This window comes from Natrix helvetica (assembly GCF_964273705.1).
Source record: "Natrix helvetica genome assembly, chromosome: 2".
Taxonomy (NCBI): Eukaryota; Metazoa; Chordata; class Lepidosauria; order Squamata; family Natricidae; genus Natrix; species Natrix helvetica.
Window position 1 is genome coordinate 104426126 of NC_138552.1, and position 26246 is coordinate 104452371.

Below are 26246 nucleotides of genomic sequence, written 5' to 3' on the forward strand. Positions count from 1 at the left end.
ATGTTAGGCCAAAGAAATAGAAATAATAGAAAACGTATCTCCCACCCCCTCTCTCTCACGCACACAAACACCTCTCAATCTTGCTCCAAATCACTCCAAAAACATACAATCTGATTATTTTATGAACATTCTATGAAATTGGAATTATTCATGTGAATAAGTGTAACTCAACCTTAGCATCACCTTCCACAATTGCACATACAACCCCATTTTCTTGTAGATGCTTCCTATGGTCACCAAGGTGTTGGGAATCAACTAAGAAAATAATCAAGGTGTTACTTGTTAAATAAACAGTGATGGTCCCCATGAAAATACAGAATGGGGAAATACACACCGTATGGGAAGCATGGCATGAGCTAGGCAACTCAATTAATAAGACACCATGGAAAGTTGCTAATAAGAAGAAAAGAATCAGACTTGAAGAGCGATTGGATGCTTCTAGAAAACTCACAGAACATAAGATAAAAATACATACGTCATCTTGTTTGCTTTCCATATACGTATATAATCATATTTTCAACAATCATACTTGATTTTCTGAATCTAGGAACTTTATTGTATTTGAAACTTCCTTTAGAAAATTCAGTGAGACTTCTCAGTGTGACTTATGTTGTATTTCTACAAATTTAAAGTGTGTGTGTGTGTGTGTGTGTGTGTGTATAAATATATGTGTGTGTGTTGTATTTGTGCTGATAAATAAATAAAGGGATACTAGTATAGATCTATTTCAACCTATTTAGGTCTCATCAGCTAGCCATACCCTTACTGGGAATCGAACCAGGGCTGTATTGCATATTAGGCCATACATACATACATACATACATATATACATACATACATACACACACACACACACACACACACACACACACACAACACACATACATGAAATTTGTCCTGAAAACAAATCAAGCACTTTGGGTTGTTTAACCATTTACAAAAATCTGCTGTACTGATTGATAGACTGTACTATGTTACAAATTTTATATTTTTTCCTAGATGTATTTCTCAAAGAGCAAGTTTAAACATAATGCTCCTGATTAAAAAGGGCTGTATCTAAGGCAATGGTATATACTACAGCAGAGTTTCTCAACTATGGCATCTTTAAGACAGATGGACTTCAACTCCTTGAACGCCCCAGCCAGCATGGCTGGCTGGGAGATTCTAGGAGTTAAAGTCCACCTGTCTTAAAGTTTCTAAGTTTGAATAATCCTATATTAGAAGACAATATTTTTTTAAAAAAAACCAGCATGGTCTGGGGACTCAGCATGAGTTATCCCGAAGGAACAATCCTTCATCATTGTTGTGATGAGTATGCATTTCATACTGGTGACTACACAACACACATTCTTCAATTGTCCTGGCTTCATGATGATTTAGGAATGCCAATAAATTCAATGCAATTCTCATTTTCAACACTAAGGAGGATTATGACAAATATTACCCAAATTGATCTTGGTTCTGATTTTCTGCTCATAATACATCTTATTCCAAGATACCTGCCTCCAGATCTGATCTTTATGGAACAAATCCTCATAATAGATATTATACACACGGAAAGGACTTACAGTGTTCATTTATACATCTTTCCTTTTATTAGCACATTTCAGAACAAGATTCTATAGTAGAATATGTAATATTGGCAGAAGAGAAGGAGGAAGAGGATAAAGAGCTGCTCCTTTATACTTTATTTTATAGTTTTTCCTCTGCTATGTTCATTAATTATAGCCCTCCCTTATGGCTAATTATTAAAAGATTTATTACAGCCACTTTTTGCATGTTTTGAAAATTATTAGGAGATCAATATGTCTAGAAGTGAGTGTCTGAGAATTGGTAAAATGAATTCTCCCTGTATAAATGTCAGCACAGAATAATTCAGTCATATCACACTGATGTGTGTATAATAAAGCTGATCTGTCGTCTGTTGCACAGCCAAATGATAAAAGACTGCAATGAATTCATGAGAGATTTCTGAAATGGGCCCTCCAAATGATAAGTGACAAGAGAGGATCAGTAAGTTATTTTGGATGTTAGTTAGCCTAGTTTGAAGGAAGAAAGGGGATTGAGAAAAATTGCAAACAATTTTCATTTCTTTTTAGATCAGAATATTATCATTAAAGAAAAATTAGAGGGAAATAAGCAAATTAATCTACATGGCTGCTTCTTTACATATTTTTATTTTTTTAATCTACATGGCTACTTCTAGTATAAAATTGAATATGTTCAGTAATTTATTTGTATCTCTACTATTACACCTACTGTACAATGAGTGTAAGATGATGCAGCTTGTTCTCTTTATGAGAGTAAGGAAATATTTCAGAAAACCACTACAGAATTCTTTTTTGCTTGTTCCGAACACATATGCAGTAGGCTGGTAATTTCCAATTTTCAGGTTATATGATAAACTGGAAATGTAAAAGAATTTATTGATTCCATTTTACTGTGTTAAGAAAAAAAATATTTTGCAAGGGTAGATCTATTACTGTTGAATCAATCATGTATTTTCTGAATAAAGAATTGGTAAGAGAGCCCTGATTGACCAGTCAAAATCATTTTTGTTTCCATATATAAAGCTTAATTGGCTAAATAGTAAGAGAAATTCAGTTATATTTGCATAGTCAGTAAGATCAGCTCAGTTTTCAGTCTCCTTTCAATATTGGGGCCTAATAAACACAATATATTTTTTACTAGTGGTAAAATCTAGGACTGTGCAAGTTTGAAGGAGTATTTTGATCAATAAAGCTACAACTGAAGCTCTTCTCAAAGTCAAGCACTGAATACAGGCAGTGTTCCAGAAACAAGAATTAGAAAAGGCTTTTTAATTCAGATCAAAGTAATCAACTGACCTTTCAGTCTGAAATAATGAAAAAGAGAGATTCACTTTTCTGAGCAGACCTACATGGCATGGGATTGGTTATCTGAGGGACTGCCTCTCCTTGATTATATCTGCCCATCTCACCATATCCATTTGAGGGGGCATGTTGCAAGTCCCGTCAGCTAGGGAGCTACATCTGATGGAATCTAGTTGTCAGAACAGCACTCCTTACTAGCACTGATGATGTTACTTAAGGTAATGAAACATCTGCAAGAAAACAGCCAAGCTCAGAGAGCACCAAGGATCCTTCATTTCAGCCCTGAGCTACAAATATTCTCCTTTATTGATTATTGTTGTCTTTTTAAGCTGTGTTGTACACTGTCAGGTTATAACTCCCTTTTTTTAGCGGCATTGTAATTTTGAGTGGTTATTAAACAAAGTTTATTAGTTGTAGTTGAGGACTACCTGTACAGATTAAGTATGTCACGTCCAAGTATGAGAACCCACAGGTACAATTGTGAAAAATGTTTATAACCAAGTTAATTTAAATGATTCACATGCTAAAAATGCAACAAGCAAATTATCCCAATATTAATCTTACATATCTCTTGTCATATGTATTCAACAGGAAGCTTCCTTCCAGACATATTTTGACTGAATAACTTCTCTTAGCACCTATTCCACCAGTTCTTTTAAATCAGTCTCCCTCCAATCAGCTTGAAGTCAAGGTCTAATTTTCCAGGAGTTATATACATCATTGTCATAATACAATTACAGAGAAAGGCAGTTACTTAATTTGTGTGTTTAACATCTCTCCTTGCCTTCAGGTTTGTAAATCTAGACGCAACTGACATGTAAAAGGAGCACAAAGGAAATCCTTGGCTTTGTGGCTGAAAGTCATTGCTTTCATTCCTACTTCCCATGCCTCCCCTTCTTTTTTTTAATGAAAACTCACCAGGCACCATCCCTGTCAGCGTTGGAGCAGAGTAGCTGCCCTGTCCAGCAGGGGGGACGTGTGGAGGGTATCCAGGGAGGGTTGTGCTTGCCAAATCACGACCTGAAAAATCAAACAAACAAATTGCCACGTGAGCATTCACAAGATCTAGACATATTTTTACATTTCCCTTAACACCCAAAACACAGGCCGTGCATTTGTCAAAACTCAACTGCAAATACCAAAGTGGGATGCCCCCTCCCCTCCACCAAAGCTTGACTTTGTCAGGCATGAGAAAGATTTTCCTTTATTTATAAGCACCACAAGTAAGAGATCGGCAGCAACTGCACCACACAGTGTTACAAACAAATTAAAAGCAAGGCAATTTTGAACACAACTTGTTCCTTGTCCCTTCTTTTTAAATATATAATTCAGCAACACAAAAAGAGAAGCGAGTGATTTAAAAAATACAATGAGCCACAGTCCGTTCTTTTCAATCCAAGTGCAGTGTAGTTAAATAATAGAAGAACTGACGGATGAATTGAATGTGGCCTGTATGTAACTAGATGATTATCCCAATAGCTTCAACAAGACTAATGGATAGATGATAGATGTACCCTGTTTAAGAAACATCATCACTGCTCTGTTTAATATTGCTGGGTAGTATATATTATGATGTATTGCTTCAGCTTCCCTACATACAGATAGATACTCTCAATTTGGGCAATGCCGGAATATCTGGAGGGCACCAGGTTGCAGAAATCTGGTCTGAGTTGATGCATTTACTTTTCTGACAGGACTATTTGCCCCTCTCTTTAATATGTTCAACATGACTTGGTGAGAATGCTACACCTTTTGGCTATTTCCACTCAAACTGTCAGTAACAAAAATATGACAAGCTCATTGTGAATCAGATCCTTATATGAACCATCAGATAATAACAACAAAACTAATTTTGGGTCAGGACAGGGGGGCAAAGTCTGTTTTATAATTTCAGGTAGATATTTTACATTCCAGCTGCTTACACCAAAGTAAGATTTTTCTTGATAGTTTCTCTAGGATCCCCGTTTGAATAAGTGATTAATACAAGACATTCTCAGTAGAATGAGCTACTAACATTGCAAGAAGTTCAGTGTGATTTCCCTGAATGGTGAAAAACAGGATTTCAAAAACAGATAATATAGAAAGAGTTATCCAATAATATCAATACATTAATACAAAAAAGAAATGAATACCTGTGTCTATGACAGTTATAAAATATCTGATCATATTTATTGTTTGTGCTCCAGTAATTTGATGGTTTGGGCTTGATGAGTAGTATATGCACTATTGGATACTATTTTTTTGATTAATGTAAACCACCTATCTATTGGGATCTGGGGACTGCATGAATACTTTATTATTATCAGCTGAAATCAATCCACTGTAGGATGAAGGGCACTTTATTGAAGGTGATGTACCATTATCCACCACACTAGTCCAGTGAGTATTAGTAGATAGATGTTGTTTTACTTACTAGTCTAGGGCTGATAGAGAGTGATTGGCCCAAATCACCCAGCTGTCTTCCATGTCTTTGAAAAGACCAGAATCTGTTTCTCCTTGTTCCTAATCCCTCCCCTTAACTACTGCATAACAATGGCTCAGACATAGCAAATAGATAAACATTCATTTTCTTTTTTAAAAAAAGAAATTTTGTGGGAATTTTGAAAAAAGAAAACAAAAACTAAAGCAAGGAAGAAAAATAAAAAGAAAGAAGCGAAGGGAAAGAAAAAATGCAAGAAAAGAAAAAAGATAAAGAATACAAAAGAAAGATAAAAGACATACAGAATGCTTCTGAAATTCTTCACATCAGTTATAAGTACAATTATATTTCAAACTTTCTCTTAAATATTATATCATAATGTTCTTCTTTCTATAATCTACCCTGTCTAAATCATCAAAGCCATGAATCACATTCTTTTTTTTTCTAGGCCAACAGTTTGTAAAAAATTTCTAGTCACCAACAAATGTAGATAATGTCTTTTCTCTAATCAAAGAAGTGAGGATAATTTATCCATCTCAGAATAAATATTCAATTTTAATACAGCACACATAGACTGGAGAAAAAGATACTGCATACCTGACTGAATTACACCCAATTTACAGAATCATATCTAAATAACCCCTTGTTGTGGTTTCCTTCTATCTGTTTGTGATTGCCTGAATTCTCTGTTTCAGTGTCACCATATTCTATCTTCCCACCTGTGGAGGAATGTAGATGTGAGTGTGGGAAGGGGTGGAAAGAGCAATGGATTGTTAAGAGAGGGAAAAAAGCAACTCAGTCCTAGGAAAGTAGGAAGTACCAGAAAAAAACTCAACTCAACCTTCATTTGTTTTTTATAAAGCAGGGGTGTCCAAAGTTGGGAACTTTAAGACTTGTGGACTTCAACTCCCAGAATTCCCCAGCCAGCCATGCTGGCTGGGGAATTCTGGGAGTTGAAGTCCACAAGTCTTAAAGTTCCCAACTTTGGACACCCCTGTTATAAAGTAATGGTAGTCCTCAGCTTAGGGTTGGTCACTCAGAGACCATTCAGAATTACAATGAACCCACCTCGGATTAATTATGACCCAGATTCAAAGTTCTAATGGTTGCCCCCCCCCCATGGTCATGTGACTAAATTTCAAATGCTTGACAACTGGACCATATTTATGACCACTTGCAGTTCCACGGTAATGTGTTTAGCAACCATTTGACCAAAACCTGGTGTTTCCAGTTTTTTGGTAAATCTGAGCTTATAATGAACCACTGGTACACTTAATGACCATGGCAGCCACTGTATGATTTTCGCAAAAAAAGATTGTAAAATTATGTTGGTCACATGACTGGGCCATTTTTCTGATACCTTTCTAGGAAATCTTGATATGCTTTCAAGATTCTGTTAATCTAATAAAAAAAAGCTTCTTGGATTCCCTGAAATGCCCCTTTCTTTACTCTGAAACTACTTTTTGTTCTTCTTTCTTTCCTTCTCAGTGGTTCCCAGACATTTATCTTCTAAGGTAAAGGTAAAGGTTCCTCTCGCATATATGTGCTAGTCGTTCCTGACTCTAGGGGGAGGTGCTCATCTCCATTTCAAAGCCGAAGAGCCAGCACTGTCCGAAGACATCTCCATGGTCATGTGGCCGGCATGACTAGATGCCGAAGGCACATGGAATGCTGTTACCTTCCCACCAAAGGTGGTCCCTATTTTTCTATTTGCATTTTTATATGCTTTCGAACTGCTAGGTTGGCAGAAGCTGTGACAAGTAATGGGAGCTCACTCTGTTATGCGGCACTAGGAATTTGAACCACCGAAGTGCCAACCTTTCTGATCGACAAGCTCAGTGTCTTAGCTTCTGAGCCACTGTGTCCCTTTATTTATCTTCTACTCTTACTCAAATGGTAACATTTTCTTCTTTTTTGTGTTTCAATTTGGAAGGAGGAGAATGAGGGCTTGTCTTGTATGTGAATGAGTATGAGAAAGAGTGGCTTGTATGTATATTTTCTAAATGAGATACCTTATTTACAAGCAATTATTTATAATCCAAAGTTACTAATTAAATTATTTACTATTTTTCATGCTTTGTCTGTGCGTACATACATTTACCATACATACATACATGCACATACTTCAGAAGAAAAAAACATACATAAACATATTTTTTTAGGGAAAGGACATTTTAGGGTTGGTTTCAAATGGAATTGGCAAACCTAAGTTGGCAACGCATGGAATTTGGGCCACCCACAAGAACTTGATTTGTCTTATTTGTTTGCTTGTTTGTTTGTCTGTTGTTCTTTTTGTAACGGGAATATCTTTAGTTCCAGCTCATCCTCCTTGTTACAAAATATTAAGAACATATAGATTTCCAGAGTAACAAACCAACTAGTTTCCTCTGGATGTAGCACACTTTAAAATGTTGAAAGCCTAACAAAAAGTGAATCAAAATTTCAATTGAGTTCTTATTAAAAAATTTAAATGTAGTTCCAGTGAAGAGTTTGAACATTATGAGATAGTTAAGGGTTAAACAACCATCAACTCATATGAAACAGAACTAATGTGAAGCCCAAGTTGCAAATTTGGTTCAGAACCTCTTGAATCCTCTCACTTCCTGCAGGCAGAGTATTGCATGCATATATATATATTATGTACACATATATTTGTATCATATTTGGATCATAAAAGATTACTAAATTGGGAAGATTTCTGCTCTTAATTTCTGTTGCTATTGCTATACAATGGGATTGCTTTGTATAGGGTTGAGATTCAGGTAAACCTGCCATCTTAGACCCAAGGTTTGGGAAAGCCCTATATCTGGACCAGTGGTGGGATTTCAATTTTTTTACTACTGGTTCTGTGAGCGTGGCTTGGTGGACATGGCATGATTTGGTGGGCATGGCTTGGTGGGCATGGCAGTGGAAGGATACTATAAAATCTCCATTCCCTCCCCACTCCAGGGGAAGGTTACTGCAAAATCTCCATTTCCTCCTGATCAGCTGGAATTCGGGAGGCAGAGAATAGATGGGGGCAAGGCCAGTCAGAAGTGGTATTTACAGGTTCTCTGAACTACTCAGAATTTCCGTTACCAGTTCTGCAGAACTGGTCAGAACCTGCTGAATACCACCTCTGGTCTGGACCTTGATAGCCAGCAACCTTGTGACAGATGCTAGGAAGAAGGGTTGAGATAAAGATACAGAATGCATCTTATCTATGTCCATAATTATGCAATAGAGTTGCAGAATATGTTTTTATTAAGCAAAATTGATCCCTGAGAGACAATGTCTTGGTTTTCTAGAAATAAAAGGCTTAGAAAATTATTGTGAGTTATATAGAGTCTGACTGAAGAAATAAGTCAAGCATTAAAGGCCTGAATAGAAAGGGCTAAAGACCTTTTCTAAACTATTAGTACGAGGTATAGCAAGACCTGGACATTATCAGGAAGAAAAAAAGCTGTGGAAGCAAACAGGTTTTATGTGAAATAGAGTTCTAATGAACCGATAAACTGATATTTGCTTTGCAATGTTTATGCCACTGCATTCACTAACACGAGAACTTCCAGTGTATTATAACAATAATGACAATAAATTATTCCATACAGGCATACCTATAGTTTCAGAGGCAATCAGCAAGAGGAGGCTTTAAATCAACCAGCCAATCAACAATGACCTTCTTTCCTGGCATGTGGTGTTAGTAAATACCTGCCATATTGCTGATGGTTTGACTGAATGTCTTGTTTTGAAGGTCTAAGTAGGTGAAACTCATCCCATAGGGTTTTCCCTTTTTTGTAAAACAAAAACATGATATGAAATATTAGTCAAGGGATAATTATAACTGATGTGTTCTCTTCTCCTCCCCCAGTACTAGCTATTGGGAAAAGTGAAAAATCATATTTTGAAATAATTTGGAAATTGTGCACTAAATGCAAAACGATCCAAGATTTTTGTTTTATGAAATCTGAAACAATGTGGTACCACGTGTATTTGAAAGTAGTCAATATGTAAAGAGAAAGGGATGTAATACATTTAATAGCTGTGTACAAAAGGAAATTGCAACAGGCATAGCTTGTCATGTGTACAAATATAGACTGTCATGCAACACAACAAATTAATTGCCTTTTACATTCTAATTAACAGCCTCAATATCCAGATGCTCAATAGTGGTATGTCCATCTCTTTATCATACTAGATGGCACCATATTTGAATGGTAAGAGTTATGAAATAATTTTAGCACTACTCAAATGATTGCCAAAGAATCAGAATGATTTCTGTAAATGTCGCAAGACTTTTTTTCAGACAGCTTCATTGGTGGAAATGTGGGTTAATTTTAATTTTGACAGGTAGGGCCATACGTATAGAAGAGTAAAGCATGCAAATACTAAAGAACACCTCAACTTTGAAAGGCTAATTTAGGTCACCTGGCACCTTGAAATAAGAGTCAATTAATGCTGTGTATGTGATAGTCCTTGGCTGACTATATTTTGCTTTGGAATAAAAGTGACTCGGGACTGGTTTGTACTTGTATGAGAGAATATCAGGAAATCCCAGGGCCTTAGACCTGGAAGTTAAAAAAAAAGCTGTGGAAGAAAACAGTGACAACATTTTTTTGCACTGTTGCCAAGAAAACTTTGTGGGCACATCCATCAATGATGAGAACTAAAATGTAGCTTAAAGGAGACTTTGCAATTTAGTATTGATTGGGTCCAGAAGTCTCTGAAGAGTCTGATGCTTTTGTCAAATTCTTACAAGGAGGGTTGCACAATTGCATCACAAACTATGCCTCTTTCAACATGCATGCCATGTCACAACACCCAGGCCAGCTGATGCCTACATGGTGTCCCTAGGCCACATCGAGAGATAGCACTACCTCCTGCAGATGCAAAGACCTGCATTTTTAGAATACATTGGAAGAAGCATAGTGTTGGTGCCGTTAAACTATGACACCCTAGGCCAGTGCCTATTTAGCCATCCCTGGACAACACATGTATGGAAGGATCACTGATATTATCATCTGCCCTCTCTCTACCCCCTAGAACCTCTGTTTGGGACTCTGACTATGGCATTATTATTAATTCAATCATTGTTTCACGTGCACTGGAGAGTTGGGCATCCTTTTACAAAGAAACTGGTTGGCTTCATTTAGTTATTGAAAAATTAGATGTCTTTAAAATAAACGTTGATTAATAAAATGTGTTCATATGGCAAAATGGCAGTATTAAACAGTTAACATTTGTTACTGTCATAAACCAAAATCATAAAATAAACAACATGTCCCAAAAGGGGAGTTCCATAAATGTACAGTATAAGACATAAAGCAAGTTTTAAAATATTTTTTAAAATTACCCCCAAAAATCTAAATAGATGAAGCTATGCTGTCACCAGCAGGGAATTGTGTGGTCCTAAATCAAATCCAAATCCAGGATTTGGATAGATAGATAGATGCGGTAGATATGATAGATAGATAGATGATAGATGATAGATAGATAGATAGATAGATAGATAGATAGATAGATAGATAGATAGATAGATAGGCAGACACCTACATACACACATTTATAAATTAGCTTCTTCTACTGCCAATGACCATATTGAGACTGATAGACTTAATGTCTAAAATCTAATTCAATTCCTTTCTTTCAACCTAGTTGATCCAGGAGTTAGTATTGAAGAGAAAGAGAAACTGGACTAAAAATAAGTTTGGACCAGGATCCAAGGCCACATAGCTTTATACAGGTCAAAAAAGAAGCTAGCTCAGATTCCAAGCATAGTAAAGAGTGAGTAAGTGATCAGAGATTTGGTCCAGATCAAAAAGTATGATCTGCAACCTGTTAAACAGGCTAACTTCAGAAGTCAATATCTATTTCTGGTTGCCCCGAAACCAGAGCTGGATGGGAGGTCCGAGGTCATTTCTGATCTAATCATTCATCTATTCTCACAGGGGTTGATGATCCTAGTTTCTGCTACAGGCTGGCTGCATTCCACCTGTGGCAGCCTTTCCAGCAAAATCAAATCTTCCACTTAATTAACTTAATTAGAAATCCCAAACTCCATACTTTCCCTTTAATTATATCTGGAAAACATCAACAGGCAATTGCTCTTCTGAGAGGGTCATGCATACATACCAAATTGAAGACAAAAATGTGTGGGTTTTCTTTCCTTTAAGAATCACCAGTATTATTTTGATTTCTTGACAGAGTTAGAAATTATTGTCAGGCATAGTAATATATCTCACCAAGTGCAAAAATCTTGTGTTGTTATTCAAGTATTAAGCAAAGTATTAGTATTCTATTTGATGAAAAGCACAGCTAGATAAATGGCCCAAGTGAAACAATGAATAAACAGCTATTTCACAGTAATGCTTTTGTTTATTAAAAAAAATTAAGTGTATGTTTACTTTCATAGTCTAATTCTTCCCTTTTCTTCAGCTGAAACTCATTAGAGATTTTTATAGCAATGGATGAAAAATCTTACATTCGTTGCGAGTTCTATTTAAAATTTCATCCTATGCACTTTATGCTTGGGGTTACTAAAGCTTTTGTCATCACCTCTCTTTAATCTACTCTTAATATACATACACCAAAATAAACACAAATGAATAATGAAACCAGTAAAATGAAATCTGGGGAAGGGAGGATTTCTTGTAACAATGTAACTAAAAGATTCAAACTTCCCCTGGGCTCTACATATCCCTATTTTATGGTGGGAATAAATGAAATTGAACCCATCAGAATCCCATTCTGAGTATATATGCGTGGGAATGTAGTTTTTAATCCCATGGTTATTGCTTCCATTGAAACCAATGAGTCCAAAGTTCTTTAGATTGGATTGTGTACATTCTGTACAGCCATTCTGGCTGAGTTCTAGAGTGCTTAAAAACTCTTAAAATCATACAATATAAATCTTATATTGCACAACTCTGTTTGGTTGCAACTATTGTGAGATCAGCTCTGGATGTAGTATGCTGGATTCTTTATCAGAAATTACCTTTTATAGATTGTGTGCTGCATCAAGAACTTAAAAGTTTTCAAACTTTTTTTCAAGCCAACAAAGGTGTTAAATAAATGCATAAAATTGTGGAATCATTGATCAAGAAACAAAGCCGTACTGAAGGAAAACTGGTTAGAGTATACTTTTTCCCACTTAGCCTTTCACAGAATCCCATCAAGTTTTTATGCACAACCCTAAGTATCTGCAGAATATGGCTTGAAAGACTCTAATTTACATGAAAGAGTTTCAGATTTAGTTCCCAGTAATTATTTATATTGTAGTCTACCAAAGAACCCTTTTAAAGACCATGTTACACAAGCAAATGGAAAGACAGACAGCAACCATTATCTCTGATGTGACCTACTCCCCATGGTGCTACAAATACTATAAATTCTGATCAATAATTTATGTTTAATTATTTTCAAACCCTCATATGCTTGTATTATTAGCACTTCTTTTTTATTGACAAAAATATATTGGATGTAGAAAATAGAAAACAAAAGTAAAACTTAATAAAAGGCAATTATCCATAATCTGCCAATGAGAAATCATGCCAAATGGTGGTTAAACTCAAGGCCCCAAAGCTCACTGTTAGTCCATTAATAACCAAACTTATTATTTGTTTTCTACAAACCTTTCTCCCTTTGATGAAAAATGGCTGACAGTATTAAAAAACAATCACAGTAAAAGCTTTGAACAAGTAATCTCTCTTATGCCATGAATTTACAAAAACCACCTTAAGATTTCAACTGAACCATGATATTCTGATGTTACGCTAGTGTATTTTGATAGTAAATCATATAGACAGGAATCATGAAGTTTTGATGGGCTGTGTCCAATACAGTTTTGCAGCCCACTCAGATTCAAAGGGGGGAAAGCATTAGAACATGCAGGGGTACAAAGCAGTGTACCTTATAGCAGCTATACGTTTTCTCAAGTTTAATTGTGTAATATTGGGAAAAGTCACAGGTAGTTTAGGGCCTAACAGATAAGTGCTCTTTACACCCTTTCATACCCCAACATATCTTCTTTGCCTTTGAATTCAAAGCACCAAATAGCACCCAGTTACTATCAATCAAAAAGTATAAACCAATCTATGGATATCCTGTTTTCAACCTGGCCTCCTCCAGTACTTTAATTCCATTACTGCGTTAAGTCTTTCCAAAGGTCATCATCACCACCATCTCCATCATCCATGTTGCTTATGCTAAATCGTTTCACTACTATTTATACAGCACCTCGCAGAACTTATGAGCCCTTGTAATATCAAAAATCTCATATTGCACCACACCTTGTACATGCTATCTTATGTTCAGAAAAGTGTGTGTACTGCATCAATGTAAGAGTAGAAATTTCAGCAGCACCCACTGTTGTAGTACTAAATTACTTTTACTTTACAGCCATAAAACTAGCAAGCTACCATTATTCTAAAATCACTTAGGATCCAATCAAAAGTCAAAATCCACTTAGCAAGGTGCGATTCAGTGGGACTAAGAGGGATAAAAATTGATTGCCAAAGTGATACCTATTAGCAGCTCTTAATTAGATAAAAGCTGGGAGTTGAATCAACTGTTAAAAGTGTTGCCTTTTGTTTTTTGTTTCCCTGTAAACTTAAGTCAGAAATACAAAGCTTAGAAATTAGGAACAATTCTTTGACTCGGTCTTCACCAGCTCAAGAAACTCAGGAACAAAGGAATGTAAAACAGATCACAGGAGCCTGTGGAGTTTGTAATATCATAGTTTAAAAACGCCAACCGACAGTTTGTAGATGCCCCAGTCTCACTGGAGAGGAAAATATGACCTTATGTCAACTCTAACAGGGCTGACTGTATGTCACTGTCAATGACAGAGGGAACATATACAGCTCACTCTTGTCTGCTGGATGCAGGGATATTGTTGACAGTTAGCACCGAACACTCCAGATAATTAATTAGCTGAAATTTGGCAGTTTACATTTTGCTAATAATCAATTGTTTGCAACCTTCAGTGAAAAACTAAATACGTGGTTGCAGTACTTACTTACTGCTTTTCACATTCTAATGTGAAGCTTAATAAAGCTTCTTTCCTAGACACTTGAGTGTTGGTTGTTCATTTTGAAAAACGCACTGGGGTAGAAACTTATGATAAACATTTCCTGCTTAAGTCATAAAAGCTGCTAAGAAAAAATAAACCTTTGAATTCCAGGATGTTTTGTTAGTTTATGCCACTATTTCTTCCAGTAGTTTCTGAACAAATGTTAGTAGATATACCCATTTTTCCATCCTAATGGAAGCTTGGTGTCATATAGGTATGATCGCAGTCAGAGAAATCTGACCCTGTTGTCTGTGGTCATTAATCATGTCCAATATGTTGTTTCAAAGACCACAGGATACAGCAAGAACAGACAACCCCTTGGAGTGGTGGACGTTCTCAGAATCTTGAGAGCAGGTTGCCGACATTCTGATAAAAATGATTGTCATGATAGGTGGCTTTTACATTCATGAAATGCTGCCGTAGTGACATAGCCAGTCACAAAACCTCATTTATCAGAAAGCAAACTGGCACCCACAAGACTACTCATTGCCCTCTTTTGATCTCCAGAATGTTGTCTATTGCTCCATAAAATCATAGAGTTAGAAGGGACTCCTTAGGCCATTGAATCAAAGCCTCTGCTCAATGCAGAAATGCAAATTAAAGCATCCTTGACAGATGGCTGTCTAGCTTCGACTTGAAACTTTCAGTGAAGAGAAGCTCACCACATCTCCAGGTAATTGGTTCTACTGTCAAACTGCTCTTGGTTTCGGGAAATTTTTCTAACGTTCAGTCAGAATCTGCTTTGCCGTATCTGAAATCCCTTCTTCTACACATACTGCTTTTTGAACAAGAGAGAATACCTTGCTGCACAGTGACATCATTTCAGATACCCTATTTAAAGAGTCCAGTTTGCCCTTGTCCTTCTTCTAAAAAGGTGGGCAATTGGCAAACAAAATAAATTTTATTGTCTGGGTACAGTATATAATCTACAGAATCTACATAAAGATCAAAGATATTATTGTAAATAGAAATGATGTGGGAGGTTGCAAGAGAAGAATCTACAGATTACACTGGTGTTCATATTTTGCTGCTCTACTCCAGGATATGATCTTCATGGATTCAACAAATATGGCAACAAGCAGCTATTTGTTAACTGGCTTTGAACAGATAGAGGAACCAAAACTAAGTACAAGAAATAAGTGACACATAGATATGAATGCAAACTCACTGAAGAACTTTGGTGGGGGGAAGGAATAGTGGTAAAGTCTGCAATTACATTGTCTTTCAAAGGCATTTTTGTACAACTACTCATTTAAGGATAAATTAAAAGAATGGCAATTAATTTTTCAATCATCCATCTTCTGGAGGTTGAAATCAATGGTCCGGGTTTTCTATTCATCTGAAACAACAATAATTCTGTTACAGAAACAGTACTTTCATGCAAAGTGTGTGTGTGTTTGTATGTGCATGGGTGTATAAAAACAAGAGTTAAAGAACATAATATGAAACTTGCATACAAGCAGTAGGCTCCTAATCAGAAGTAAGTCCCACTGAATCCAGTAATATTTATTCTGTAGATGGATTTATTTATTGGATTTATGTGCCACCCATCTTGTCTGAAGGCAATGGGATTGCAGGCTAATGTTCTAATTGAATATTGATAAAAGAGTAAGAAGAGATCAGGGCAGCTTAGCAGAAGGTATGCAACTGACTCCGTCTATACCTCTACCTAGTTTTGAGGATAGAATGATGAATCTCATTAATGTGAATGTTCTATTTATAGCAGAGAGGCTATTATAAAAATATCCATAGACAGCATAAAGGAGACTAAGTTCTCTCAAGCAACATTATAAAGAATTTGAGCTGACCTTTTGTAGATCATAAATCAAACGTTCTCTGCTTGACCTGTTCCATAGCTATATCAGGGTCCAAACTAAATGACAGAATGACAGAATTGGAAGGGACCTTGGAGGTCTTCTAGTCCAGTCCCTGCTCAAGCAGGAGACCTTATACCATTTCAGACAAATAGTTGTCTGATTTCTTCTTAAAAACCTGCAGTGACAGAGCACCAACTTCTGAATGCAAGCTGTTCCACTGAACAACTTGTTCTAACTGTCAGGAAATGTTTCCTTATTTCTAGGTTGGTTCTCTCCTTGATTAGCTTCCATCCATTGCTTCATGGAGAATAGATTGACTCCCTCTTCTTTGTGGCAGCACCTTGGAAATTTGAACAGTAGAGAGTAGCATTGTTGACAGACATCAATAAACCATGTTAGAAGTTGTGTGTTTTTCTAAGAGCAAGTAATATCTATAACCCAGGTTAAGTTGCATCAGGACCTACATCAAATAATTGTCAGAATGGTAAAAGCAGCATTACACCACAAGGACATCTGTTTTCACATGTGTGAGGCATTGTGACACATGTAAACAAGGAATGAGAATATATTCTGAGACTGAAATCCTGCTTTCATCAGACTGATTTCTCTCCCCTCCCCTACATTGCCTTCCCTGAAGATGTTAATGCTTTTGGATTTCATTTTAAGAGGTCTTGGGGAATAAAGTATCTTTCTGATGCTTTGTCATTCTTCAGTTGGGCTATAATTCTAAGGACCTCCAAAGAAGATGTGCCAAATAAGTAAAGGATCAAGAAGGAGTAGAAGATCTAATTTATTGGATCTAGTGCAGAACTCCTTTGGATATGCTTATAACTTGGAAATAGTAAACATCAGATGCTAAGACGATCTTCCCATTGTACATAATGTGACTCTGTTCCAATAACATATGTATAGTCAGTGTTGCAATATTTAAAAGGCTGCAGTTTTAGATTCAGATAATAAAATTTATCACTAAACCCTCTCTGGTGGGTTTTCACAGTTCTTTTGTGGTGAATGTAATCTGGGTTCCTGGAAGGGAGGGGTTGCTTGCTTTCCAGAGGCCAAATAGGCAGCAGAACTTAGAAAGTTTAGACAGGAGAAAGAGCATTAAAATGGCTCTGTCCTAGCTATTCCCAGAATATATCTGTAGTTACACAAATTCATTTATTCATTTAGTCGGGCAAGTGTCTGGCTACAGGTGGAAAACAATAAAAGAAGCTACTCATATGTAATTCTTGAGAGTTAGTCTTATAAATCATTCTTGAGATTTTTCCTGTTCACATTCAAGGCAGTCAAGAACATTATCTATACAATAAGCAAACAAATATCTGTGATGTAGAGAACTCTAAAATTCTCTAAATATCTCCCACTGAAATGAATGAATGAATAAAACAGTGAAATGTTTGCTGAATCACTGTCCTAATCTTTTTTTTAAATGTATTTATAATGAAACATGATAATGAAATAATGAAGTCCATAATAAAAGAACAGTATATGTACTCAAAAATATAGATTCAATAATTGATTGCAATAAGAAAGTAGCCCTAAACTTTATTTCATATAGTGGATTGTGTTTCTTGATATACAATTCTAGAAATGGGCTTCATTTAGACCACGGGTTTCAAACTTGCAGTATCACATTATCATCATGTGACGTTTCACAATGTTTTTCCCCATTTGTGAAGCTGGGGTGGGCGTGGCCTGCACATGATGCATTCAGGGCGTGGGCTGCCAATTTGACACCCCTGATTTAGACCATGTTTTATATCTGTCTTTTAAAATACCCCGAAGTGACTACTGTCTCAAACTGGATAAACCAATCATCCAACCAAGTTCTCTGAAATGATTATTTCATGAGGAATATAATTGCTTAAATCACTTTAACTTCCATTGAATTTAGTCTGCAACCTTTATGTACACTTACTTGGAATAAACTCCATTAATCTCATCAGGACTTAATGTCAATATACCAGCATTGTTCAACAGACTAATTTTATGCAGGACTGCATCACAAGCTTTTATAAGAAAATCTTCTTAAAACAAATATATAAAAGCATGTAAAATACAAAAGTTAAGGCAAATGGGCAGGGAGAAAGTCTATAACTTGCTTATGCACAAGTTTCTTCTCACAAAGAACTGCCTTTCTGGGTCTATCTTTGTATACTAATGGGTGAAAATGTGAATCCAATTAACTTCAAATTTAGCTCATAATGAACTTATCTCATTTTGCTACCAGCTCAGCTTTCATCCATGGCAGTAATTAACCACTGGGGGTTGTCACTCCCAGACACATGACACAGTAAAAGTCCCCCATGCTCAAGTACTTCAAACCCTTGTAGCATTCATTACACTGACAGTGTGAAAACCCTTCACTTTTAATACCATAGGGCACCAACATTTTTTTTCACTTTATCTACGTGATTGCCAGCAATAGTAGGGAAGAAGGGAATCCGCAAGAGATGTAATTAATTACTGCAAAAGATACATTAGAAAAGAGAGGGGGTGCAGGTGAGCCACATGGCTACTTGCCCATCCTTCAGTTCCATACGCATCTTCCCCACGATTTATGTTTGATTCCTTGTCATTGTACTAAAATGTTTCTTTCCCCAGTATAAGAAATGTGACCATTTGTTCTTTCTTTTTCCCCTGATTGGTGACTCAATGAGATTAAAAAGATGAGCCATGATCAGACACTACAATGGTGAATTAGGTTAAGAGATGAACCATCTTTCCCTGGACACCAAAGTTCAGATTTAGAATAGGTCAGATATAAAAGTGGTTTTAATTGTCACAGATTAATCCCTGACAGGTATTTATGCAACACACAACCATCCGAAAGTTGTCAGCTTCTGAAAGAACCTGATTTGATAAAGCTCCTTGCTCCTGCATGTAGTTGGAGCCAATAAAACTACATACATCTAGACCAGGAGTCAGCAACCCATGGCTCTGGAGCTGCAAGTGGCTCTTTCATCCCTCTGCTGCAGCTCCCTGTCGCCAGTCAGCTCCACAATTGATAGGGCTTTCAGTTAGGACAGGTAGAGGAAATAGGATGCCGTGGTAGGAGGAGACTCTATGGTGGGGGGACTTCCAGTCAGCCCCAGAATTGAATGGGGAGCTTCCGGTTAGGACCTTTGTGGCTCTTTGAGTGTTTAAAGTTTCCCAACCCTGATCTAGACAAAGCAGAGAGGTGACACTATCCTAGTAAAGCTTTGGAAGCAAAATATCTCTTTACAATCTAATCCATTCTGTATTTTGTCTCCACTGTACTATTCAAGGAAGTGCGACTGGTTTTAGTGGAAATTATGCCTCAGACTTTCATTTCTTTCAGACTTTCATCTTAACTTTCATATTAACTCTCAGACTTTCATATTAACTTTCATTTCTATTCAGGTAGTCTTCAACTTACCCCACAATGGAATTTTGGTCAAAGGTTGTTGCAGTCATAAGTTGAGGTACCATGTGTTTGGACTCAATGTTATGACTAGTTTTATGACTGATATATAATGGCTTCATCAGCTTTTCAGTATTCTCTTGTATCACTCCCACTTTCATTCTCATCAACTAGCCCTCGTCATGGTAGTCCCAATGAGGAAACTAAAGTCATGCAGGCTAATATGGCTTTTATTATAAGGTTATAGTAACAGAATCGTGTAAGTCTGAATGCACTTCCCCCTTCCCTCCTTTGTAAGAATTAATGAGTGTCTTGTGTGAGGTATTTTCTCAAGTTACAATTCTGTCCCAGACTTAAGTTTCCTTTATCTTATGTTCTTCTGCACATTCCACGGATCACATTCATTTAGAATTTTGCATATATTTTTTCCAAAACTCATATTTGATTCTTTCATTATAACCATTTAGTGGAGCATAACATACAACCATCTCCAAGTCATAAATCCCTATTTTCATATGCACTAAAATAATTTAAATGGGATTACTTTTATGACATACATTGTAGCTCCTTAAGCCATAATTCAACCTAAGCCTCCATTTCCCTCATTGTATTTCCCATTCCTCAAGATCAAATCATGTTCCTTTGGATTTATTGTATCTTTCCTCTTTCTTACTTTCACAAATACACAAAATATCTTGTTTTTATTTCTTTCCTCTGTTAATTATTATTTAGTCCTGTTACATGTCACAAATTTCCATAAGCCACATTGAATTAAATATTGGCTTCAACAATCCTTCATAGTTTTAGTCATTCAAGGTTTTCACATATGTTTTTAGTAACAGAAACGGGGTATAGGCTTAATTACTAGCCTTAGTCAAACTAGCCTGCATGTGGCATTATCTGATGTTAGTAATGATAATGCCTGTCAGTTTCTTGGTATGACCATATTTTGGTCAGTATGCACAAACCCAACCAAATCCTTGTTTTACCCTAGGATAACAATAGCAATGGCACTTAGACTTATATACCGTTCACAGAGCCTTAGAGCCCACTTTAAGCAGTTTACAGAGTCAGCATATTGCCTCCAACAATCTGTGTCCTCAGTTTACTTTGAAGGGTGAAAGGCTGAGACAACTTTTAACCAGTTAGGATTGAACTCCTAGCAATGGGCAGACTCAGACTGCACTACTGCATTCTAACCACTATGCCACCACAGCTCCTCAAAAGGATCTCTGAAGCAAAGCAGAGCAGAGTAGAGAAAGTAGAGTATGCCAACATACTGTTGACCAAATCCCATCAACTCACAGATACATTCAGTGTAATGATACACTCAGAATATGTTGTTTATGAAAATCAGGGAAAATTTCAGTGTGTTATCCTACCTTAAGAAATGGATTAAAGCTTAGGAAAAAACACTTATTGGAAATGAAGACAAATGCCAAGAAAATGTATAAAGCTTGAGCTCAGAAATATAGGTCAGGAAAGCAAAACCAGGAAATGAATTAGTACTATTAATAGAAGCAAAATCCAGCAAGAAGGAGGTTTTTTCCAGATATGATGACAAGAAGAGGAGAAAGGAGAAGGTGTGTTTACTTACTTCAGATGGTAGAAGTTTTAACAAAGTAACATAAAGTAAAGGTACTTATAGCTTACATCTAAAGAAATGTCTCTGCTTTACATCTAAAGGAAATAGTGACTTGAGTAGAATAGAGGGGAAATGAACACAACAGGGGAGCATATAAGACAGTAAAGATGTGGAAAAAGATCTTCTAGTTCATTTGAATGCATTCAGGTCCCCAAGCTCCAATGAAATACATTTTAGAGTACAGAAGGAACAGGCTCAAAGAGCTGAAAGAATTTCTGTTAGCTAGTTTTGAAGGGTTCTAAAAACTGGAAGTTCTAAAGTTCTAAAAAAAAGGAGTTCTAAACACTGGAAGACTAAGGATGAACATAGGAGTTCCTCGTCTTCAGGAAATGAAAGAAATGCAACCCTGGTAATTATATCTGGAAAGATGTTAGAGCATGTTACAGCGAATTTAAATATGAGCCAGCCGTGTGCAGCAGCTGCCAAAAAAGCCAACACAGTTCTAGGCTGCATCAACAGAGGGATAGAATCAAGATCACGTGAAGTGTTAATACCGCTTTATAATGCCTTGGTAAGGCCACACTTGGAATACTGCATTCAGTTTTGATCGCCACGATGTAAAAAAGATGTGGAGACTCTAGAAAGAGTGCAGAGAAGAGCAACAAAGATGATTAGGGGACTGGAGACTAAAACATATGAAGAATGGTTGCAGGAATTGGGTATGTTTAGCTTAAGAGAAAGAAGGACTAGGGGAGACATGATAGCAGTGTTCCAATATCTCAGGGGTTGCCACAAAGAAGAGGGAGTCAAGCTATTCTCCAAGGCACCTGAGGACAGAACAAGAAGCAATGGGTGGAAACTAATCAAGGACAAAAGCAACTTAGAACTGAGGAGAAACTTCCTGACAGTTAGAACAATTAATCAGTGGAACAGCTTGCCTCCAGAAGTTGTGAATGCCCCAACACTGGAAGTCTTTAAGAAGATGTTGGATAGCCATTTGTCTGGAACGGTATAGGGTTTCCTGCCTAGGCAGGGGGTTGGACTAGAAGACCTCCAAGGTCCCTTCCAACTCTACTATTGTATTGTAGTGAATAATAAAGCACACTATTCTCTTGAAGACAATGCTTTCATTGCTAGATGTTAGCATGGATTTGCCCAAAATAGATCATAATGATGATAATCTACTTTCTCTTTTTTATGAGATAACTACTACAGTGGACAAAGAGAATTCTTTAGTTATAACCTACCTCAACAGGCCTGTTCCCAACTGATAACCTTCCATATTATAATCCTATGGACAAATAGTTAAAACGTGGTCAGACTGACTACAATAAGTGAGTCCATCACTGGCTTGCTAATATTAATGGCTCATCACTGGAAAGCAAGAATCAATGGGACTTCATGGGGATTTGTCTAATGGGATAAATGGGCTCTTTATCAATGTAGAAATGACACAAAATTGGCAGTTTGGCCAACACTCAGAAAGAGACCGCAACCTAGGCTGGACTAGTATGAAAGCTGTGGTGAAATTCAATTTTTTTTACTACAGGTTCTGTAGGCGTGGCTTGGTGGACGTGGCAGGGGAAGGATACTGCAAAATCCCCATTCCCTCCCCACTATTGGGGAAGGATATTGCAAAATCTCCATTCCCACTACACTCTGGGGCCAGCCAGAGGTGGTATTTGCCGGTTCTCCGAACTACTCAAAATTTCCACTACCAGTTCTCTAGAACCTGTCAGAATAGAACCTGCTGAATTTCACCCCTGTCTGAAAGACTGCTTTAAGAGGAATATGAGGTAAATGTAAAGTATATTTAAGGACCAAAAATATAGAGCACATACATTCATGGCTTGGAAGCATTGCATCAGAAAAGGACTTGGGTATAATTATTGATAATAAGCTGAGAATAAGACAGCAATGTGAGACAGCTGCTAAAAGGGCTAACATAATTCTGGACTGCATCAGAAAAAGTACCGTATTAGAATCATATGAAGACCTTATTCGCTTTTATCACCACCTTCATTGGTAAAACCATACCTGGAGTACACCTGGTACTCCATACCTGAAGTACCTTATATTTCCAAAGTGATATTAAGGTTTATAGAAGAGTTGCAAAGATGATACAGGAACTCGACAAGCTGAAAGAATTTGGAATGTTCAGCCCAGAGAGAAGAATAAAAGCTGAGCTAAGGTATCAGTGTCCAGATATATAAAAGATGCATAAGCTAGGTGGAAGCTAAGACCAGAAATAAGGAATGTAACTTGCAGGTACACAGGTTCATTTAAATATAAGGGAAATATTCCTATAATAAGAGCTGTTCAACAGCAAAACAAGCTACTGAATTCTCCACCCTGCAGGATTTTAGGAATAGGTTGGATACCCACTTCTTAAAGGTGGCTTGCTTTTGTTTTTTTCTCACGTTTTAGAGTGTTGGGTTTCCATTCTATAATTCCTGGATTAATGGCTATAATTATTTCCATTCCAAATAAAGAATTATTTCTGTCCAGTTGTTTTGACTCATATGATATGTAACATAAATGATGCACATAATTGGTTTTGCACTGTCTACCATAATACACTAGCTTGAAAGGAATCTTTTAACCAAAAAAACTCTGCCATTTTAAATGTATTTGGAAAGAGACTGCCAGCCCATCTCCCTAATACCAAGTTAAAAATATCAGTTATTTGGCTGTGAACAAAAGGACATTGAATATAAGCTCATGTTTGTTTCATTTCTAGAATTTATAAATGGAATTGCATATGACCACAGTATACCGTATTTTTCAAAGTATAAGACGCACCGGAGTATAAGACGCACCAAGATTTTGAAGAGGCAAATTTTTTAAAAAAGTTTTTGCACTCTGCAGACCTCCCAAAAACAGTCTGTTTTTCGCAGAAATGGGCACGGTTTTTTTTTTCAAAGAAAGGGCATGCATAGCCTTTAGGAGGCTTGTAAAGTGCTCCTGGGGAGTGAGGCCCCCCCAAAACAAGCAAAAAATGGCCCATTTTTCATGAAAATATGTCCATTTTTTGTCCAAAAAAAGGGGGCATGCATAGCCTTTAGAAGGCCTATAGAGTGCTCCTGGGAGCTGCGGGGGCAAAATTGAGCAAAAAACAGGCTGTTTTTCGCTCATTTCTGCCCTCCCCAGCCCTCAGGAGCATTGTGGAAGCCTCCTAAAGGCTATGCACAGCCATTTTGGTGAAGGGGCAGGGTTTCAGGATGCAGAAAATGCTGTATTCAGTGTATAAGACGCACCCAGATTTTCAGCCTCTTTTTTGAGGGAAAAAGGTGCGTCTTATACTCCGAAAAATATGGTACTTTTTCACTAGAGCATTATAATGATTAAAGGTAAAAAGGTGCATTTTATTAAAGCAGACAATTATCTAGATATTGCAAAAGTCTTGCATTTTATATCACAGTATACCGACAATGATAAATATTTTTTTTCTAAATTTGGATCCTGAAGGTATTATACAAATTAAGTGACATACTTATGATTATCTTTACAGTTAATTTGAAATAATTTCCCAGTTTAACAAGTCTAAAAGGGGCAATTTTAGCAGGGGCAGCAATCTGTCATGCAGAAATGAGTCTGGAATGCTATTAATTTGTAACTTGCCTTATTATTTAATAATAAAGCTTAAGTGGAAAGCTTAGCTTTTTTAAAACCACCTGCTTGACACTGTAATGAATAGAATATTGGATTCTGTGAGTAAAAGTCATGCAGGATCCCTTCTACCCAAAATAATGTTTTACTCCAAATCTTATTTCCTTCCTTCCTTCTTTTATATCCCAGTACAAAACAATTCATTCTTGCATACAGTCTTGGTTTCAAAGTTTAAAAATAGCACAAAAGGGGAAGTAGAGAGGATATTAAAAAAAAAAAAACGGACATCTACTCTTTGTCAAAAAGAATAGATAATTTGTCCTTTATTGGTTACCGAGATACCAGTGTAGGTGCAGCTCAAATCTAGTGATGATCTCTGAGCTTCCCTCCACCTAATTAGGGGAAAGATAAAATAGTAGTAACATCCAGATCAGCTGTAATGATTTTGTTAACTCGATTATTCTTCTGACAATTAAGTCTGGCTGCCATGGCCTCTCAGGAATGTCAAAGCCTTCTTTCTACAGAGCAGGTAATGTCACAGGTGTGACCGTGAAATCAATAATGAGGCACAGCTCTTTGCAGAGGGCATCCAGGTCAGACAGAACAGCCCTTAAATTAAACATTGATAAGCAGAACACAATTATCCATCATGTTTAAGTGCCTGCGTGAAATTAGCAGCCAGGGAATGGGAGCAGTGGGGGGAAAATTATTGGAGGATGCGCTGAAATGCAGAGTACCCACCAACACTGTTTCTGTTTGTCTCTGACAGTAGTATGGGGATCTGCCATTTAAAGCTGTAACATTCAAACCACAAATCTTGCTGAAATCATAGCCCCATACTGCTGTAAAGCTGTAATGCTAAGACATCGATTCCCCATCTTGGTCAGCATTGCTTCTTCTACATATAAATAGAAAGCAGCATGGAACAAATGTCTCTCACCGAAAGCAGAACTAAGGAGAATAAAGATGTATCTGCAAATACACTGTCTTTGTGTAGTTTCTTTTTATTTAGTTAGTTGGCCAATGTTCCGTGTGGGTATCATATCAACTAGACAAATGCTCTTGTAGTGAGCTTCAGTAACTTTCCTGAAATGTTAATAAATTAAAACACAGTTGAATATGTACAAATAAATTTTAAAAATACAAATATTTACCTGACCTATGTTTTTGATAAATATATTGTCCACCACAATTTAAGGAAGCTATAAACAAGTAGGCCTTAAATCTATAGTGCAATCCCACACTTGTGTTCCATAACACAGTAAGTAATAAAATACTAACACTATTGTGACTGAATATTACATGTTTGCAGAAGAAAGGAAGGAAGGAATAATTTGACCACTTAAATATGATAAAAACAGAAAGTGTCTACGCTTAATAAAAGCAAGTAAGCAGAGATTCTCATGCTTGTATACAGAACTACATCAATTCCATTTTATCCCGTTCATAATTAGATGGGTACAACATCATGATAGAAACCCCACACCTTTCATTAATATTCAATGGTATAGTAATCCAAGCATCCAC

At 36.8% G+C, this 26246-nt stretch overlaps 1 protein-coding gene across 2 annotated transcripts in view; it reads right to left on the minus strand.

Annotated features, from left to right (window-relative positions):
- The window catches only part of PAX5 (paired box 5), a 227668-nt gene that overhangs the window by 51497 nt on the left and 149925 nt on the right, over window positions 1-26246 (minus strand). For both annotated transcript variants that reach the window (XM_081943990.1, XM_081943991.1), the window contains one exon: window positions 3771-3872. In XM_081943990.1, the coding sequence (XP_081800116.1) occupies window positions 3771-3872 (102 nt within the window). The remainder of the gene's footprint in view (window positions 1-3770; window positions 3873-26246) is intronic.